Source organism: Gracilinanus agilis, chromosome 3 (genome assembly GCF_016433145.1).
Source record: "Gracilinanus agilis isolate LMUSP501 chromosome 3, AgileGrace, whole genome shotgun sequence".
Taxonomy (NCBI): Eukaryota; Metazoa; Chordata; class Mammalia; order Didelphimorphia; family Didelphidae; genus Gracilinanus; species Gracilinanus agilis.
The window spans coordinates 129,574,557-129,590,168 of record NC_058132.1 but is presented as its reverse complement, the minus strand read 5'-3'; the positions used below and the strand labels follow the sequence as shown (position 1 = coordinate 129,590,168).

The window sequence follows — 15,612 nt, the reverse complement described above, 5'->3', positions numbered from 1 at the left end:
TCCCTTATCTTATTCAAGTATCCATTTGAAAATATCACTGCTTAAATATTTTTAGTGATAGAGGACTCATCACCACTCAAGGCAATCTATTGTGGTATAACAGTGATGGCAAAACTTTTAGAGATGGAGTGCTAGGTCCCACCCCCATTTTACCCCCCCAGACAAAGTGCCACACCCACTTCTCCACCCCAACCAAGAGACTATGTGCTATGCCCCTCCCCCAAGTGCCAGGCTTGCCCTGCCCACCCCCAAATTCCTTGCCCCACACAGGGGAGGGAGGAAGCGCTCCCATTGGGCTGCTGGGTGGAGGGGTGGGGGAAGTAAGGAATGTCCTCAGTGACTGTAAAAGAGGGAAGTGGCCCAAGAACGCTGCTCCCTTCCAGCTCTGCTGCCTATGAGCTGCCCACCTTATCCCATGTGCGTTCCCATTGGACTGCTGGGCAGAGAGGTGGGGATGTGATAAAAATATCATCAGGCACATGGAAAGGGGGAGGAGAGCAGCTCCTCCGGAGTTCCTCTGCCTTTCTAGTAACCAACTCTGGGAGGGTGGCTACATGCCCACAGAGAGCATGCCATTTTTGGCACCTGTGCCATAGGTTCACTATCACTGTGATATAGCTTTTTGTTAGGATTTTTTTTTTCAATTGAGCCAAAATCTGTTTCTCTGAAACTACCTATTGCTCCTAATTCTGGCTTCTGGTACTAAACAGAACAAATTTCACAAGTCAGCCCTTCAAATACTTGAAACAAGGCAGCTATCACATCTGTTTCCTAAGTCTTTATTAGTTCCTTTATCTGATTTTCATATAGCATGGATTCTAGCACATTTTCCATCACGGTCATACTATAGTAGCTCAGATAATATTCAATCACAACTTTAAGAGAATCTTAACTAAATTTATTAATCAATCAAATAGTACTACACTTCTTACAGAAAGGTATTTTTCACTAAATTTATACTTCATGAAATTTTTTTTGCTAGCATGAAATCTTACTGAGTGGAAAAAATTGGCTGGCTCCATTCTTTAAAGGATTTAAGTGGAATAAAAGAAGCCTGACAGAGAAATTTAGAAGTTATAAAGAAGACTGAGGTTAATTATTTTACAGATATTGTATTGCAATTAACAGTGCCAGGTTTAAGTTACTTATTGCTTTTCATAGTTGCTGTAGATCTTCAAGTTCCTATATCTAAAATAAGACAAAAATATTACTGTAACTGAGAGAGTAAACTAGTCATTCATATCATTCTCTGAAAAATTGCTATAGTCATTGTTACAATTAATGAATTAATAGAGCTGAGTACTAGACAAGTAAAAATCATCAAAGCAAACAAATGATTAACATCATAATCACAATAACATCATAAACCTGCATAACTATCAAACACAGTCCTATACTATAATCAAAACTATAAAAGTGCTGAAAGGTTCCTTTAATGTAGGTGACTTTTTTAGTCACATTTATGTCAAAAGTAAAAGGTAATCTTGATTGTTGGCTGACTAGAAAACTGTAAGTCACATAAAAAAGCCTATACTTTATTTTCTCTTTATGCAATTGTTTTAATGCTCATTTTTTTGTTTTGAGTTTCAAATTATTTCCCTCCCTCTAGATCTTCCCCTACCCATTGAAAAGGCAAGTAGTATGATACCCATTATATATGTGAAGTATATGCAAAACATATTTTCTTATTAGCCATGCAAATATGGTTTTACAGTCACTACTGAATATGTTTTTATTTTTTCATGAGGTGGTGATGGTACAGGGTTTGGGGGAGAGAAGAGAGCTAGCAATAGTGCTGTCAAAAATTAAAAAAAAGAGAAAATAAGATCAGGAAAGGCTACCTATAAAAGGGGATCATAAACTGAACCCAGAAGAAAGCTACAAATTCTAAGAGGCAGAGAATGAAGAAGGAGTGCATTCCAGGTAGAGGAGGAATAAGTCTATGCAAAAGAGATGAAAGTGAGATATGGGGTACTAAATACATGTAATACTAATTAGGACAGTTGAATTTGTAACAAGGATGGGATTTAGTTATAATAATGGTAGCTATTTGAAATGACAATTACGGGGCAACATTTTGTGAGGCTGGTTTTACAATTCACGCAGGTAAAGTTAAAGATATTCAAATTACCGAATGACAGTTTTGGAAAGACCTAGAAATCATCTAGGCCAACCTTCATATTTTACAGATGAACAAACTAAGGCTCAGAAAAATTAGTTTATACAGTTTTTTCTCATCAGAATAAGGTATTACCTCCCCCTGCTGTTTGAGAAAGTAATTTATATTAGTAGAAAATAAGACTGCATATGGTCCAATACTTAAGAAAAATAGCTAGAAAGTTACTTTAATTCAAAATTTTTATGAATGATATAAAGTTAACTGAATATTTCTGTTATTGATAAAATAAAAATTAAACTTACTTGTGTTTAACTGTATGTACCGTTTCTGAAGTAACTTTTGTAGCTATGCATTTAGCTGCACATTCTAATCCTTGCCATACAGTAGAAAAACCTAAAAGAATTATTTTTAAATAAATATGATTAGTCGCAATTAAACAGACTGCTCTTCTAGCTTAATATATAAATTTCCTAGCTTAAATATAAATGCATCTCTTAGTTACCTTGAACACCACTTGCTGCTACAACCATGGCACCATCCAAAGTGGATTTCCCATCTTTGTCTTTTTTAAGAGACTCTGGAACGAATCTGCTACCATGTTTCTTGACATGTGGGGCTAATCCTTTTCCAACACAGTTTGCTATGGAACATACTCCTTCCACTAATGTGTACAAAATAAATATTTAGAAGGCCACATTAAGGATTTGAAAACTAAACAATTATGCATGGCTGTACTTCTTACTTGAAAAACAAATGGTAGACGAATACTGGTTAAAATGACTTATATAGTTTGAAACTTTTGAAGTGTCTATTAATATTTATAATATTGCTTCTTTAGTATACTTTTATAGCTTTGTTTAAAAAACAATCATTCTTATTTTTCATTGCTATAGAGCACCAGCAGGAGTTTAAGTGTTTCCAAAACATTAACTTAAGCATACTATGAAGTAACATTTCTTTGTGCTTAATAATTTAAAAATAAAATATGAAAAATATCAGAAAAATGCCATAATGAATGCCCCAAAATGATTTTACTAGGATTCCATTAAAATAAAAGTCCAATAAAATATAAGCTCCTTGAGAGCAGGGACTATTTTTCATTTTGTCTCTGTGTCCCTGGGATCTGGCACTGGGTTATTGCAAGTAAGTACTTATTGTACTAAAAAAAATTTAGGTTGGAGGATTTTAACTATATAGCTATCAGAAGCCATACACATTTAAAACAGCAAACATAAGAAAATATTTTCAAGAGATAGATATACTTCCTATTTCCTCAATACCACTATTTAAGTTGCTTCATCCCAAATGTTCATCAATGAAATCAACCACTGTAGAAATGCTTTTGAATGATGAAGATTTCTAAAATTGAAAAAAGGGAGATAAGAGAATAATAATTACCCAGGAACTGACTGACTTTCACTGCTCCTCCTGTGGCCTGCTTTGCTATATGAAGTCCCTTGGACACTGCTGGACTAACTTGAAGTGGCTTTTCCTCAGGTTCAATATGCTCTCGAAGTTTAGAAGCTCCTTTATGGATTGCCTTTCCAGTATATTCAGCTCCTTTAACTAAACCCCAACTCAGCCAAGATGCACCTTATAAAAAGGAAAAAAGAATACATTGTATGTATGTTAAAACTATTCTTAAAAATGTGGAAAATAGCCCATATTGTTTAGTATCTACTAAAAAGCTGGAAAAGGGATAGGGTTATTATTATTTGTAACAGATCAGACTATAACAGAAAAGAGTCAGATCTGCAAAGGTTATGGAAATAAGTTAATATCTATTTTATTTTTTACAATACTCAGCTAAGCTACTGATCAGGAAAAGGTTAGGGCCAGGTTCTTCTACACAAAGAGAAAACAAAGATGGATAGAGATTTAGTTGGCAGTAAAACTAATGATTAAGGAGAAATAATTTTGAAAAATTTTAAATAAATGAAATGATAAAAACCAAAATGAAAACCAAATATTGTTTTGGGGCCCAACTTGTTTCCAAGCCAGAATCAAAAAAATATACTTCCTTCCTTTTTTGGCAGTTTGGAGGCTATAGGTGTAGGATGATGCATTTACCATTGGACATGGCAGATGTTTTTGTAAGTTTTGATGTACTGCTTTATCCTCTCATTTTATTCTTTGTTAAAAAGTATGATTCATAATAACAATTAACTAACATTTATACATAGTGCTTTAAGGTTTGCAAAGCATTTGACATATGTTGTCTCAAAATAATCCTGTGAGACTATTAGGTCTGTGTCCTAAAGAGATTTTAAAAAAGAGAAAAGGATTTTAGACAAAAAGCCTAAGCCTTTAAACACTCTTCTTTCTTGGAACCAATACACAGTATTGATTCTAAGATGAAAGGTAAGGGTTTAAAAATAAATAACTAATTAAAAATGAAGAACTGAAGGTAAGTTAAGTAACCTGCCCAAGGTCACACAACTAGTAAGCACTTGAGGCAGGATTTATACTCTTTTTCCTGACTCTGAATCAGGCACTAGCCTCCACACATCTTAGTAGAGAGGTTATGAACAGATAGGAATACAGTTAAGACACAAGTTTTCAGACATGACTAATGTGTGATTTTGTTTTGCTTAGTTATTTGTCACAAGACGGTTTTATAACTTGGGGAGAAGGAATATGGCAATAGAGATTTTCAAAAGGGAAAGAAAAAGTTTGATGAAACATTTTTAAAAGTCACAGAATGGAGCAGAAGGAAGAAAATAGCTTCATTCTCAGTTTGTGCAAAAGAAAAAAACAAGTTAAGTCCTCCTGATTGATAATTTTGGTCATTTTAGATCTCAGTTTCTTTGACTTGTAAAATAAGTAGGTTGAATTAGCTAGGGTTCTCTTTCAGGTCTAAAAATCTATTAAATATGAGCAAAACTTCCCTTCTCTGGAACTTTTATACAATGAATCATTACAAATGGCAAAAGCTTTCAGATCTGAAAATATTAACCTTTTAAATATCAAAAAAGATTTTAATAGTTAAAAAATGCAGTATTTTCTAAAATATATCTTTCTGGTTTTCTTAAGCAGGATAAGCACACCTTAAAATTTTTTACTGCTCTGGTTCTGATCATTAGTTTCTAAAAATAAATGATATTTATGTAGCTCTTTAAGATCACTGGGGCAAGAAGGTGGTGCAGTGGTTAAAGCACCAGGCCTGGAATTAGGAAGACTGGCCTCAGATTCAATGATGACCCTAGGCAAGACACTTAACTCTGTTTGCTTGTTAGTTTCTCTTCTGTTAAAATAAGCTAGAGAAGGAAATGGTGAACTAGTATCTTTGCCAAAAAAAAACCCCAAATGGGGCCAAGAAGGATCAGACTGAACTTAATAGCAACAAATGAGATCATTAAATCATAAAATTGAGGACACAGAAATTTCTTTATTTTTTACAATTTGGTGATCTAATGAGAGTGAAGAAAGGATCCAGAAGACTGAGATCCCTTGGGGAAAAATGTTCTGGGGGCACTCAGGAGCTTTTCTCTTAAGGGGGCTCTTTGTTTTCTGATTCTTCCTCATTAAAGATCCCAGCTACTCTGAGATGAGGTAAGTTCAGTCTCTTAAGGGATTTTTTCCATGGGCTAAGTTGTGCTAAGTCTTATCAGTGTATGTTTTTGTTATTATCCTTTTCTTTATAATTTCTAGTGATCAATGTGCAGGGATTGTGAAAGTGAGGCCCATATGGGTGAGTGTGTATTTCCACCAGTTTAATTTGGTGACAGGAATTGGATGGATTTGTCTCCACCAAAATTCATATGGAAGTGCTTTCTATTCCTTTTAAGAAGAGAAAATGTGTGTAGGAGATCTGCTGGACCTTATCTAAGCATTGTATTTGTTATTCATGAACTATAGAAATAATTTGCCTTTGAGGGAAGTTTAAAGTTGTTCATTGGATAAAATTGCCCAAGTATCTGAAAAGGAATCTGTAAATTTCACATTGTTTTTAAGCAAACTAGCTATTCAAAAAAATTAGGTGGGCAGCTGGGTGGCTCAGTGGATTGAGAGCCAGGCCCAGAGACAGGAGGTCCTACTTTCAAATCTGGCCTCAGACACTTCCTACCTGTGTGACCCTGGGCAAGTCACTTAACCCTCATTGCCTAGTCCTTACTCTGCTTATCTATGTTCTATTATATTTGATTTTGTTAAAGATTTTCCAATTATATTGCAATCTGGTTCAGGATATTTGGGAGTATGGAGGGAAGATAATTTTTTTAGAGGAGACAAAAGGGTAAGGAGGAGGGAGGTACTAATTGGGAAAATTAGTGTCATGCAGGAAATAGTGTTTAAGCTGAGATTCAAAGGAAGTAAGGGAGTCTACCAATAGTACAGGCTTAGAAGAACATTAAATTGGAGATATTTTTTATATCAGAAAATAATTTTAGCTAGAACTTTTTATTGTTATGTTTTTGTATGTTGATCCTTTATTATCCCATCAGGAAAGCTTTATGTTTCTAACAAATGTCATTTAAAAGCAGTGCTTCTTTGGCACCCCCATATATTTTTCCAAATGATTGAGAAAAGGTAATTAAATAGCATTATCCTAGTACCTGATAAAATATTCTGAGATACTTTCTCACTCCACTCAGGTAACACGCTCACATTTTCTTCAGGAGCTGGTTGAAAGGGTACAACCTGACTCAGATTAATTTCTTCATTTGAAATATCTGAAACCTAAAGATAAGAACATATTTGAAGAAAGGAAATAATTAACCATATGAAAAATTGTTCAAGTTCTCTAATATTCAGAGAAATGAAAATTAAAAGCAATTCCTATGTACCTTATACCAACATGGTACTGTCAACAATAATTAGAAACACTACATTCAATACTGTCAGGCTATGGAGAAACAGAAATACTAGGGGCAGAGATCTTTTTGATAAGGAATATACTATCATATAGTGAAAGTTGCAGAATCAATGTCTCAATTATTCTAATACTTGAGTTCTATCCTGAAGTGTCACATTTAAAAAACGGTTCATCTATAATATATAAACCTATTTATAGCAGCATTATTCATAACAATAAACCTTATTTACCTGCTTCAAATGAATGCAGTATATTTGAACAGGTATCACATTTAAACTTAAACATGAATACATACAGTGCTATAATCAATAAATGTTATTAAACATATATGACAGGCTATGCTAAGTGGTAGGAAGGCAAAGAAGATCTCAGTCTTCAAGAAGCTTACAATCTCTTGGAGAAGATAAGACATAGATAGGAGATGAAAAGAGCAGAGAGTACTTGGATGGGGCATGATAAAGTCCATAGGAGCACAGCCCTCTGTAGGGAAGGGCCCAAAGGACAGGGAGTCTCAGAGTTGATGTGATTTTGCAGGATAATGAGGTTTATAGGCATCAAGCCACTATTTTTAAGTCCAGCTAGTGCGAAAACCTCAAACTAATGATAAAATTAAACAACTATAGATAAGAAGGCAAATTTGAAAGAGAAAAAAATGTCACCAAGATATAAAGGTAATTATATGTTGTAGCTACTTTATTCTTATATTCACAGAAATAAGGATTTAACTATAGGTCAATTAATTGCCTAAAGTAAAATTATTTTATAAAAACTTTTAAAAAAAGCCAAATTCCATGATTTTGAAATGAGTGCCACAACATAGCAAAGGCCTGAAGCAAAATGAATTAAAGCATATCTGTATTATCTGAATCTGCAGTTGGCCATCTACAGTCGTATAGGCCAAATTAGCCAGATTGCTGACCCCCGACAACATACATCAACATTCAACAAACACTTTGAAAAAAAACAACCCTTAGTAATTATTTCTGATTGCTAATTTAAAAAAACTCTGAAGATGCCAAAAAGCTTAACTTTTGAATGGTATTCTATGGATATAATAGAGAATTTAACTTGAGAAAACAAGAAGGTTATTAAGTCTCTTGTCAAATCAGGGACCATTAATACTATCTATTTATTAGTTATTTGAGATACAGTAGCACTAAAACTGTCCTACAAAAGAGCTAGTATTTTTCTATTCCAATGAAGGGAGAAGAGGAAAGTATTTCCTTTCTTTAAAATAAAATCCTTCAATCCAAAAAAAAAGAAATTTTAAGACTTCTTTAAAATTTCAGGAAGAATATTGAAAAAGAATTGTTTTTACCAACAAAAATATTCATTTGAATAATACTTCAGTGATTATTTAGACCAAAGCTTTAATATTTGTCTTTTATAACCCAAACTAACTAAACAATTTATTTCCCACTGGTTTCTTTACTTTGGAACTTGACAGCCATGTTCTGGAAGAGCATCATTGGGAACACCTCATCATCCCACAAGATCAAGTCTGTTTTGGTGCTCACACCTCATCACTGCCCTCAGCTGCTCTGAATGGCAGGCTGAGACATGACTTCCAAAGTACCGTTTAAAGGAGAGAGCCAGATATGTCATTTCACAACTATCTGTGTGACTTTTTGCAACTTTTATGACTTCTCCACTATGCCTCTGCAAAAGTCACCTTTTTCTTTCCACTTCTATTCCCTTTTCAGTGTGTCTTTGTGTGTATTGTGTTATAAACACGGTACCTGGGAACATTCCGTGTCTTTCAACTGCCTTCCCTGTCATTCAAGGTGGCATCCATCACTTCCCAGATTATGAATATAACAAATGTCTTCCCCATTAGATTGTGAGTTCCTTGAGGGTATGAACTATTTTCTTTTTTTTTTTTCTACTTGTATCCCCGGTGCTTATCACAGTACCTGCCTGGTCACAAGCATATAGTGGGTGCTTAATAAATTTTTACTAACTGACCACCCATCTATCACACTCTGATCCTACCCTATTTTTAAAGGCACCATTAAAAATTTGTGGTTCATTATAGAGATCCTGCTCTATAACCAGAGACTTATCTGAGTGGCCTAGGGTGGTTGTCGGATATAAAGAACAAAACAGATTGGAAGCACAGCTTGTTAGCTCAAAGTGCTCCGAGGTACAGTGGAGTCACCAGTTTATTATATAGAAAGTTAAAGATCACCTTCCCCCAAAAGCCCAAGAAAGTTTCCCACAATTACAGAGAGCAGTATTTTTACTATAGTCAAAACAAAAGCCTTAGAAGCCTCCAGGTGTAGATAAAAACCTATGCTAAACTATCAACTATATGTGTTATCATTAAGTGAAGTCTGGGACATTTTGTTAGGCCGGAAAGCCCCTGAATGTCTCAGCCTTGATGGTGTTAAACAATATTTTTGAGCCTCATTATTTTACTTTAATTCTGGGCAAAATGCCCCTGATAAGGGTCCGACCTTGGCTGTACCAAGCAGCTGCATTCTTGGTCAAAGGGAAACTATGTTAACCCCTCTCCTGCTGTATTACTGAGAACCCAAAGCTTTTTCAATAAGACTATATTGCATTTTAAAGAAAGGTGTGAATTATGAAAGGAATTAAAAGAGGAATCTCAGATTTTTATATTAGATATCCCATTCTGGTCTTGATCTTGATAGGGAGAAAAGGTCAATACATGGCTCTGCCAGTTTGTATTGATCTTTTGATGGGGTCTAGATAAAAATATCTGCTTGAGATTCTAATTTCTCTTAAGTGCTCCCGACAGTTCATTTTTCTAAAATTAAAGAGCCCAAAATATTTTGTAATCGGGTTGTTACAGGTCAAACAAACCTGAAGTAACCAAGAAATTTACTTAGTTTCTTAGGTATAACTAATTATAAATCAAATGACTTGCAAAACTGTGAACTACACTGAACTCATGCTAATCCATTTTCAAAGACTTGATTCTTAGTTTGAAGTTAATTATGCAATTCAAATCCTTTGACACTTCTATTTTCTTCAGTGGATTTGTGATTTTATCAGTGTGGCAGCTTCCTCTACACAAAGACTAATTCATCCATAAGTTGTCATCTTGGGTGATGCTTGTCCACATCCTTTCATAAATCCTTAAGAGAACGTCTACCTAATGAATTAAAGTCTATTCTGGCTCTTTTATATTTTTTGGATAAAAATAAAACACTTAATGTCAATTCTCATTCTAACTCCATTTCTTGTCATCCATTCCTATCTTGTTTCCTTGAATGACTATCTCATGTTATTTCTTAAAAGCAAGTCGTTATTGATAATATGCTGCAATTTACTTAAATCCTTCATTCATTTCTTCACTACCCTTTGGATCATCTATAATTCTGTGGAATTCATGGTGCTTCCTGATCTTGAATCATATAGTACTGTCAATTGGATAAATGCAATTTTGACTGACCTCAATGATACAAAGGAAGATATCAAAGAACAGCAAAACTCATGGTAAGCTTGTTGTTGTTTAGTCATTTTTCAGTTGTGTTTAAACTCTTTGTGACCCCTTTTGGAGATTTAAAAGATACTAGAGTGGTTTGCCATTTCCTTCTTCATATCTTTTTATAGATGAGGAAACTGAAAAAAATAAGGTTAAGTGACTTGCCCAGGATCACATAGTTAGTAAATGTCTAAGGCTATATTTGAATTCAGACCTTCCTGATTCTGTGTACCACCCAACTGCCTAAAATTAACTGTTGTTCAGTCATTTTCAGTTGTGCCCAGCTCTTCATGATCTCATTTAGAGTTTTCTTGCAAAGTTTCTGGAGTACTTTGCCATTTCATTTTCTAGCTTATTTTACAGATGAGGAATTTGAGGCAAACAGAGTTTAGTGACTTGCCCCAGGGTCAAAGAGTGAGTTTTCCTGACTGTACGCCCTGCATTTTATCCTTTGTACCATCTAGCTGCCCTTCTTGGTAAATACACTGGACAGTATTAATGATCCTTTGATAAAGGTTAATATACACAATACTTTCTTTTATACCCACAAGAAAGTGGTTATATTACAATAATTTTCAATTACTTTTTGTGTTGATTTTAAGAGTAATTTCTGGTATTACAAATTTTTGGAAAACAAGAATTCTTAAGATTTATGTTAGATAAATTATAGAAAAATTATCCTTAATGGGCAAAAATAGGTCCACGGGGGTGGGGGGTGGGGGGCTGTTGGGTAGCTCAGTGGATTGAGTCAGGCCTAGAGATGAGAGGTCCTAGGTTCAAATCCAGCCTCAGACACTTCCCAGCTGTGTGATCCTGGGCAAGTCACTTGACCCCCACTGCCCACCCTTACCACTCTTCCACCTAGGAGCTAATACACAGAAGTTAAGGGTTTAAAAATGTAAAAAAAAATAGGTCCATGGGGGAAATAGAAAAGGGATTGTGTGATGCTCCCTCCATAATGAACATTTTTTGTATGTTAAATTGGATGACAAATTGTCTTACCTAGAACTTTAATTTGTTTATTTTACTAGACTAAGACATTGTAATAAAACTCTTACTCCTAACAAAAGAAAAAAATTAATGTTAGAAAGATGTGCTTGTATTTTGGGATCATCCTGGGAATGCCAAAGGCCTATACACTTTTTAAAAAAAATACTCTAACATAGTCTTCTCTTACTTGACTCTGGGTCCAACATTGTCATTCTTCATTACCTATCCATTGGTATGTAGGCTGATGGGTTAGTTTAATGAGCTATTCATCATTTTATAATTTGGAAGGCACATTCTTCTTGACTTTTCCTAGATGAATTTCTAGGCAACTATCTTTTAAGGAGGCTTTATGGTATGGATTGGACAAGATGGCCAATAAGTTCTGTTCCCACTCTCACATTTTATAATTCTGTATTTGAGAATGATTTTACTGACACAATCCATTAACATAATGAATCTATGCCTCAAGTTCATGAACTCTAAAACATTTTTTTCATAACTATTTCAATATAATTGATTTCCTTATTTTATTTTAGTTTGATATAGGATTTTTTCAAAGGCTTCATTAGACCTACAAAAAGGTTAAGAGCCATTAAAGTGTTCAATATTACATCAATGTAGAATCCCTATCCTACTGAGTCTCTACAACTATCATAGAAGATGTCCTATATAAACACGCCTTCAAGCATACATCTCTTCTTCATGCCTGATAGTGATAATTAGGGAAAAAGTGAAACATTTCTGGTATAGCAACCATCAAGGAATGTTTTATGATATTTATATAAACATGGTCAATATCTTATTGAGGGAGAGCTATTAAAGTTTTATCTTGTAGAATTGAACTATGTTAAAATCAATAAACAGTGAAGTTTTTAGTTTTCTGTACATTTCAGTCAATTATGTAATACTGAAGATATAATCTGTAATCAAAAACTGTGAAAATCTTTTGTTCTCTTTTCATATTTTCATCAAGAACAATCTTGCTGTGTATATATACCATATTCCTAAAGACTTAAGAAATTTGAAAAAACATAGCTCATAACCTCTGGTACCTTTTCAAGCCTTTTTTTGGTAATGTCATCTGTGATCTTTTATTCTTTAGAAATTTTCCTAAGATATATTAAAAATGAATCTACTTTTACCCCTCAATAATTTCATCACCTTCAGTTTAAATTTCTTTTATCAATATTTTGTCAAATTAATTCTCTGTACATGAATCATATAACCATGGGAAAATATTTTAATTAACTTGAAAAATTCTTTCTCTGTAACTATCAAGTGCCACTTAAACTTCTTTATATACTACATATAGTACTAAAGTATAAAGTGTAAAGAGTTTCTACTCTACCTATAAATATTTTGGTATTATCTTGTTCATTTGGACCTCTCAACATGCTTTCTAGGGAAAACTTGTTCTCCCTTGTTAGACGAACCAATGCTTTTCCTTATTTCCCACCTTTTTTTACCTCTAACTCATCACTTCTCTAGTAAAAGATAGAAGGCACATTTTTTTGTCATCAGTCTTTTAAAGTCATCATTTGTCACAGTTCTGAAGTTTTTCAGTCATTTTTCCTTCACATTACTGTGGTCATTTCATAAATTGTTCTACTGGTTCTGCTCATTTTTCCAAGTTTCTCTGAATTCATCATATTTATCATTTCATCTAGCACAATACTATTCACATGCCATGATTTGGTCAGTCATTTTAAATTGATGAGCGCCTACTGTCTTAGTTTGCTAAAACAAAAAGGTATTGTTATAAATACTTTTTGAACCTTTAAGTTCTCTATTTCTTCAGGATATAAGCCTTGTAGTGATATTGCTAGGTTAAAAAGGGATTGAAGAACCTTTTAGGGTCTAGTTCCAAATTGTTTTCCAAAATGGTTGAACTAATCCATAGCTCCACCAAGCTCATCCACCAGTGTTAATATGTTTTGTCTTCCCCTAGAACTCTTCACTTGTCAATTTTGCTAATCAGATGAGTGTGACATGGTGCCGAACAAGTGTTTTAATTTGTGTGTTTTTTTAATTTTTAATGATCTGAAACATTTAATCATATAGTTATTATGTTATCTTACATTAATTCAAAAACTGTTATATAATTATCTGAATTTTAAAATTGACTATTTCTATCCTTTGGGGAACAGATATTGTTTTTATATAGGGATAGAGACTAGAATATGATTTCATTGGTATAGAGAACACTCACATGAGGAAACTCCCTCTATCAATATAGTTTGGTTTCTTTATGGTTTTAAAAAATTGTTTAGAACCCTGAGAACCAAGTGAAATGCCCAGGGTCATATATATATTTCAGAACAGTACTTGATATAAGGTTTTTCTTTTCTCTAAGGTCATTTATCTACCCACTTCACTATGCTTTTTTTATGTTTGTACCAATGCTTCACGATACATTTCTACCATGTTAAATTATGAGAGAGAAAAGTCTGAAGTGACCAATATTATGTGGTTTCTTAATTCTTTAAGTTTTCCTTGTAAAATTTCCTAAATTTAAAACATGGATACAAATTCCTCTTTTAATATTAAATTTTTCTATATTAATGCCTCTCTCTTTCTTTCATAACTCATAAACACACATGTGCACACACACTCACTCTATTATTTAAGCAAATTCTCTTCTGCTTTTTGTGGTAGTATATTAGCTTCTCATTTATTTATTTTTTGTCCACATCTCATGTCAACAAAAAAAAGCTTTTCTGTATGATTTTACAAAAAACAAAAACTTCCCCGTCCATCTTTTAGTCAATAAAGATACCACCAGAAGGCTTAGTAATCACAAAATGGTAACAAATTACATACAACTTCAATGTATTCATCCAAGTCTAACATTGAAATTATTTATGTAATACATACTTGAGTACAAAATATGCAAATAAATTATTAAATTTCAAATATTTGTGATCATATACATTCTTCTAGTAGTCTAAAAACATGTGGTTCTTATCTGACAATAACACTTAAAAAATAAGAAACAAAACATAATCAAATGAGAAGAAAGAAAGCACTCAACAATATAATCTTAATATAGAAGGCCCCCAGGGTGCAAGTAGTTTAGTTGTAAGGGGGCCTATATATTTTTTAAAATTAAAATGTTCTACAAAAAAAAGCTAATATAAAGTAATAGGTGAGAGTCTATTAATATTTTATAGAAGAAAATAAGGTCTATCAGGAAGACAAATAAAAAGGTATCTAGCTATAAAAATGTTTTACTTTGTTTTTCTTGTAAAAATATGAATTCTTCTAAACCTTCCTCTCATAAAAGTCTATGATGCTGGATCATTAAAAAAATTTGCTATTTCCTTTTGTTAAAGACTGACTTCTTTTCCAGTTCCAGCCCTCCAAAAGTCTCAATCATTTAGCAGTGATATTTTACTTAGTTATTCTTTGTTAAAAGCAAAATATTTTATAGTCAACTTCCATGGCCTTTTTGAAAGAAAGAAGGCAAGAAAGAAATGTGTAAAGCAGAGGAAAAATTAAATTTTGTTTCAAAAGGTAAGGAAGACAGGTTTAATGCATAAAAAATTGAAAATGATTTATAATTGCTCATCTACTAACTTTCTCATTAGGGCAAGGGAAAAGAGATCCTCCTCCCTTTTTCATTCTGTAACTGTTGCTAGACAAAATTGATCTCAATGATCAACAAGATTTTATCTTAGGGACAGCTTCAGAAAATCAAATTAAAGTATTTAGAAGTAAAGAACTAGTCATTAGTCAAATGTTTGAGAGAATGCCCTCCTCTAGGCCAGTCCACACTAGTATCTCTTTACAACCACCAAGCTGTCAAGCTACCATTAGAGTCCTATGAGGATTTTTATTGTTAGAGATACAGTAAAGGCTCAATCCTTCTCTCTGTGAACCAAGATATGTTTAAGACATAAATATGATACCTTAAAGCAAAGCAATACTAAATGAAGTAATATTTTAAAACACTTGAAAAACCATGTTCTTCTCCCAGACACACAGAGCCTTACCCAAAATTGTTATTTTGCTTTAAGCAGGTTTAAAAATGAAAAGCAGAAATGTAAGGCATTTCAGTTACTAGCGAGTTATTTATTTATTTATTTTAATAAATGGAAATGAAAATGTCAAAGATTAATGAAAGTATGTGTGCCACTGCAATAAGATCAATTTCTTAGATAATTCCTTATGCCTTCTCTCAATCTATTTTAGAATATCAGGAAAAGCAAAACATGAAAATATAGTTCTTCTCCTTAAGTT

The 15,612-nt window shown here is 33.4% G+C and overlaps 1 protein-coding gene across 4 annotated transcripts in view; it reads right to left on the bottom strand.

The window, feature by feature from the left end:
* SPART (spartin) overlaps nucleotides 1-15,612 on the bottom strand; it is a 43,920-nt gene that overhangs the window by 9,972 nt on the left and 18,336 nt on the right. For 3 of the 4 annotated variants that reach the window (XM_044668258.1, XM_044668257.1, XM_044668259.1), the window contains 4 exons: nucleotides 6,673-6,796; nucleotides 3,518-3,712; nucleotides 2,622-2,780; nucleotides 2,422-2,512 (listed from right to left, as the gene is read on the bottom strand). In XM_044668258.1, coding sequence (XP_044524193.1) covers nucleotides 2,422-2,512; nucleotides 2,622-2,780; nucleotides 3,518-3,712; nucleotides 6,673-6,796 — 569 coding nt within the window. Of the gene's footprint in view, nucleotides 1-1,145; nucleotides 1,189-2,421; nucleotides 2,513-2,621; nucleotides 2,781-3,517; nucleotides 3,713-6,672; nucleotides 6,797-15,612 lie in introns of all 4 variants that reach the window. The other variant, XM_044668260.1, reaches the window with a different exon arrangement.